The following is a 6,000-nucleotide window of genomic DNA, read 5'->3' as shown; positions in this document are numbered from 1 at the left end:
TGGTTGAGAGCCCGCCTGCCGATGCAGGGGACACGGGTTTGTGCCCCGGTCCGGGAGGATCCCACATGCCGCGAAGCGGCTGAGCCTGTGAGCCATGGCCGCTGAGCCTGCGCGTCCGGAGCCTGCGCCCAGCAACGGGAGAGGCCCCAACAGTGAGAGGCCCACATACCGAAAAAAAAAAAAAAAAAAAAAAAAATGAGGAAAAAATGAAGACACTATCAGACACACAGTGACTCCAAAAAAAAAAAAAATTCCTTTTCATATGTTTCATATGACCTTTCTTAAGGAGCTACCAGAGGATGTACTTCAGTAAAGCAAGAAAGTGAATCGGTAGAGTGGATGAAATGGGATCCAGGAAACAAGAAATCTAACAGGGGGAGGGGATAAAGAAATTCTAGAATTAAAAAGGGCCAAAAAGGGCAGTTAGTCCTGAAGAAAGCAAAAGATACAGGACTCTGAAAGATCTCTAGGGGGTGAAAATGGAATGGACAGATCATCTCTCTGATGGCCCATGACAGATCTGATGAGGGATTAAAGATATGGATATGGAAAACTTTGCCTGTTAAAAAAAAAATTAAGGTGATAATCATCTCCAGGGAAAACACTAAATTTTACAAAAGGAAACATAATCATAGCACACAACTTGGCTCTGTAATAAGTAACATTTACGGAATCCAAATTATGTAAAAATTAACTAAAATTTATAATGATTGTTTTGAAAGATGCAGAGAAGGGTAGGGGTTTAAGAGAACCATATCCTCATCTTCTATAACAGAAAATCAATAGACAATGTCTAAACTTTATCATCAAGAGTGGTAATATTAGCATTTTATGTAGGAATATGGTAAAACACCTCAAAGAGTTGATAGTGGTTGTCTCTGAGAATAAAGACACTGCTATTACCTTTTATGAACTTTCAAATACTACCTTGACTTTAAGAAAAATAGATGTAAATTACACCCACCCACCCCCAAATAAAAACCTGTCCCAGAGCCTTTTAACAAATGTTTTCATCATCACCTACAGTTAGTAGTTAATCCAAATTTTCTACTTCAGTCTAGGTTGATTTCTATTTTCTTCCTTGCTTCCTGGCGTCTTCCCATCTGACCTAACTAGCTTAGCGTTCAGCACTTCCATTCTCTTCCTTATCAAACTCTCATCTTTATTGGCTCCTGTGACTCTGTTCCCCCGTTTTTTCTACTTTTCTGGCTGTTCTTTTCTCTCCTTCTCTGCCTGGTCCCTCCTCCCACCTCTCAAACATGAAAATTCATTCCTCAAGACTCATTCCCCACTCCTTCAATCTTTTCTCTCTACTATCTCTCCCAATTTCTGATCTACCCTCATGATTTAAACCTGCACCTCCTGAGACTTCCCTGGTGGTGCAGTGGTTAAGACTCCACGCTTCCAATGCAAGGGGCACGGGTTTGACCCTAGTTGGGAACTAAGATTCTGTTTGCCACGTGGCGCAGTCCCCCCAAAATTTAAAAATACAAAATAATAAAGTCTTGGCAACTCCCTGGTGGTCCAGTGGTTAGGACTCAGCGCTTTCACCAACGTGGCCCCAGGTCAAAAAATAAATAAAAAATAAAGTCTTTAAAAAAAAAACCCAAATCACTCAAAATCAAACCTATCCTGAGACCATATTTCTGTCCATGATTCACAGTCAAAACCTTGGTTCCTCCTTTTTTCTCTTCCGCCATCCAGTCAGTTACTAAGTACTACTAGTTCTTTCCCACATTCATTCCTTTCTTTCCAAAGGTGTTTTCCAGGTCTTCATCATCTCACACTTAAAATATTCCAATAGTCTCCTAAGTGGTACCCCAGATCTCAAATCTGCCCATGTTTTACTCATCTTTATACCTCCCACGCCTACCTCAGAGCCTGGCACTGAGCTATTGCCTAGTAAGTGGTCCATCAACTAGATACTGTCTCTGCCTCTAATCCATACTGCCACCAGACATCTTTCTAAAATGCCGATTTGTACATACCACCCCAGGGTTTTAATGGCTTTTCACTGTCTATGTGACAGTAATTAGTTTAGCCTGGCACTGAAGGCGCTCTATAAAATTTCATTCTACTACTTATGTGAATACTCTGTTCCAGTTGATTTCACTAATGGAAACTCCTCTTTCATTCATCTAAACTTAGTGATTGCATATCCCGGACACGGTGCTAAGTCTTGGAGAATAGAATGGGAGTACGACGAAGCCACTCCTCCTTATAATCCAGTACTGATGTTCTCCTAATACACCTTAAGTATTTCTACTTGTGATGGTTCTAAGATAGAAAGCCTTTATCATCCTCTCAGCATATTTAAGTATTAGTCAGTAAATATGGATGCTCACCAAATGTGGAAATAAGGTTCCTTTCGGAACATGAAACTAATAAGGCCAAACAGGTAACAGATAATATCAATAAGCAATGTCTACCATTTACTGAGTGTTTACTGAGTGTTTACTGCGTGCCTAAGTGATTAATAAGGCCAAACAGGTAACAGATAATATCAATAAGCAATGTCTACCATTTACTGAGTGTTTACTGAGTGTTTACTGCGTGCCAGGCATTGTGCTAAGTGATACATTATTTCATTTAATCTTCATGGCCTTTTGAGTTAGGTACTATTCTTGTCCTGTGACAATCAGGCTCAAAGGTAATTTGTGTAAGTTCACTCAGCTAGTAAATAATGGACAAAAATCTGTATCTACTACAAAACCCAAGATTTTATTTATTTTTAATTAATTTATTTATTTTTGGTTGTGCTGGGTCTTTGTTGCTGCACGCAGGCTTTCTCTAGTTGCCGCGAGCAGGGCTACTCTTTGTTGCAGTGCGCAGGCTTCTCATTGCGGTGGCTTCTCTTGTTGTGGAGCACAGGCGCGCAGGCTTCGGTAGTTGTGGCACGTGGGCTCAGTAGTTGTGGCTCACGGGCTTAGTTGCTCCACAGCATGTGGGATCTTCCCGGGCCAGGGCTCGAACCCGTGTCCCCTGCATTGGCAAGTGGATTCTTAACCACTGCGCCACCAGGGAAGACCAAAACCCACGGTTTTAACTTAGACTAAACTGCTTGACCCACTCCAGAAGATGGTTTTTAAATGAGACTTGGAGACACCCAACTCCAAGGTAACTAAGCTATTTTAGCTGTCTCTCTGGCAAGACTTGAGTTCCTTCAAGGTAGGCCTATTTGCATCCCCACTGTGACACACATAGATTCTATATTTATTTATTGCCACTTATGTACGTCATCATCACCACCCACAAATGTTAAAAAATACTTACGTGGGCAACGGATTATACTGAGAGGTATCCTTGGGGATCACAAAAAAGATGTCCTGAGATTATGCAAAAGGAGGTATTAGTAATTTCCAAAACTCTCTCCTGATCCATTGATTCTCTTCTGAACCAGAGAGTGAACTACACAGTAATGGGGCTGAAACAGGACACCCCAAGTTTGGCCACAGTAAAGGTGCTCTCAGTTCAGGCTTCCTGCAAGAAAAGGTCTGGATGATGCTGGTCACCAGCCTGGTGGCCCTTCAAGGTATGTTCTGAAGAGCTTTTAGCACCCCAAGAAATGAGGGTGCTATACCTTTAACATCTTGATTACCCTCCAGGAGAAGGGTGGAAAGGAAGCCCAGAGTAGGACAGGGAAATGCTCCTTAGGCCCTGGCTGTCCACATGAAAACATCACACCAGTACGAGGGCAAAATCAGTCCAAAGGAACTAAAGACGTCATACTAACTAGGGGATGATGGATGAATCAGACTTTCCATTGGGTAGGAGGTCACACCTATGAGAAAGAAAGCCTGTGGGAGAGGCAAGCAAATATAAATACCTCTACTTACTGGATGAACAGAGGGCTACAAGTTGAGGCAACAGATGTTCGGCTATAAGGTGAAGATGAGCAAGGCAAGAAAGGTCTGGAGGTGGGTTTTAAACAATGCAGCTCTTCAGCAAAGGCTGATGGCCAGACTGAGTATATAAAACACTTGTAGCTGAGTCCTCTGAGCATCATTTATCAATGTCAATTAGTTTTCCCTATTAGATAAAAAAGATATTGGAACTTGCAATGACTTGCCATTACACGTTTGCATAATCAGTAACTGATGCAGGTTTTTGCCTCTCCTTGGCATTCTTAATTCCAAGCCTTATTTAGGCCTTCCTCAATTCAATAACTACCACTGTGCCACCAGAATGTAAGCTCTGTAAGTGCAGAAACTTTGTCTTGTTTACCTCAACCAAAAACTGTACCAGGCACACAGCAGGCTCTTAATAGATTTGTTTAAAGAATTTGTATGACAGGTTAGGCTTTCCATATGGTGACTCTAACTTCATGCAACACTTCCAGGTAAATATTCCCCAATTACTCACCAGCAAATGGGTATAAGGAGGTTAAATGTTGCCCCAGTGCATGGGAATTAATACAGGACCTTCTCACTCCAAAATCCGTGCTCTCAGTGATTATCTACTACATGCTAAGCATTTTCTCTCTCAACTCCATCACCACTCTCCCCATTCTGAGATTGCTTCCTCCCATTTCCAGAAACAGGACCACACTTCCTCACATTTCCAGAAACATTCCCTTATTCCAGCCCCTTAACTGCAAACTATCAAAGGAAAACAAAGACCACATCTGTGATCCTTGGCAAGCACCTGCCAAATGTAAGCCTATGCCAGTTTTCAGGGAGAAACTGGTGAATATCAAGCAGTCTGACCCTTCAGACATAATTCTTTATTGAATCTAAATCTTCTCAGATGGCTAGGCTATTTCATTGGCAAAATCAATTTTATTTCTTCATACGTATTAAAAACTCTAAAGAGAAAAGGAGATTGGGTCTAGCCATACAACCTACTATTGACTCCCAAGTTATGCGAGGACAAAATCTCTAAGCTCTTTTCACTTTTCTAGTCAGGTGAAGAGAATGAACTTCTGATAGGTCATTCCTTTTATCACTCTTCCCACCTCAAGACTCAGCAGAATTATTGAAGTGGTAGTGTTCGGTAGAACAAAAGTACACACATTTTCTCAGGACCAGAGAAATCATGTACGTCAAGTTATCATGCTTACATGTGATGAAATGAGGGAACTTTTCCTGGATCTCTATGCCTCCCTCAGCTCATGAAACTAATTTCAATGAGTATCCCTGTCCTATCACTGTGCTAGCCACTCAGTGCTATACATGGAAATCCTACCTTGAACTTGTTGAGTGGCATCTATTTCTTTGATTGTCTTACCTTCCAGCAAGAAGAGATCAAAGGTTGGCTTCTTTCCCACTTGCATCAGGATCAGGTAGATTTCACAAGATCACAACTGCAACTTTAAGCAGTAGACACAACACATACAATACCTCCCCTTCTTTCCTTTTCCATTCCCTCTAGTCATAAGGGCCTATCAAACACACATCCCAGGATGAATTACATCAGGTATTTTTGTTACTATTCTAAGTTTGTAGCATAAAACAAACTTTCCTTTTTCTTTCTACAGCTTTGTAAGCCTTGTGCCAGAAGAAACTTTAAAAAAAAAAGTTATAGAGGGACTTCCCTGGTGGTCCAGTAGTTAAGACTTCCCCTTCCAATGCAGGGGGTGTGGGTTTGATCCCTGGTCAGGCAGCTAAGATCCCACATGCCTCGTGGCCAAAAAACCAAAACAAAAAACAGAAGCAATATTGTAACAAATTCAATAAAGACTTTTAAAACGGTCCACATCAAAAAAAAAAAATCTTAAAAAAAAGTTATAGCAAGATAAATCTGACTCTCTTTAGCTTGGCATCTTTCACATTACAATATGCATAGAGAAGGAAATAACAGGGCACAGGGGAAGAGATGCTAAATATGCCAGGAATCTGGGGAACATAAGATGGGCAAATGAATGTGTTCCCTGACCTCCCCTCCTCACTGCCAGAGCAAACCTAACTTTCTTCCCACCTCAGTCACCAGTAAATAAAAAAGCAGCTCTCACAAAAACAGCTGGTGTACAGTTCTCACTCAAATATTGGATAAGTGTGTTTT

The 6,000-nt window shown here is 41.3% G+C and overlaps 1 protein-coding gene across 1 annotated transcript in view; it reads left to right on the top strand.

Moving 5' to 3' along the window:
* The window catches only part of CD160 (CD160 molecule), a 5,636-nt gene extending 2,042 nt beyond the window's left edge, over window positions 1-3,594 (top strand). The window contains 2 exon segments of the mRNA XM_055083896.1: window positions 3,401-3,431; window positions 3,434-3,594. Coding sequence (XP_054939871.1) covers window positions 3,401-3,431; window positions 3,434-3,594 — 192 coding nt within the window.
* Window positions 3,595-6,000: the final 2,406 nt, after the last annotated feature.

Source organism: Physeter macrocephalus, chromosome 4 (genome assembly GCF_002837175.3).
Source record: "Physeter macrocephalus isolate SW-GA chromosome 4, ASM283717v5, whole genome shotgun sequence".
NCBI classification, from domain to species: Eukaryota; Metazoa; Chordata; class Mammalia; order Artiodactyla; family Physeteridae; genus Physeter; species Physeter macrocephalus.
The sequence above is the reverse complement of the archived record's forward strand: the minus strand, read 5'-3'. Positions and strand labels throughout refer to the sequence as shown.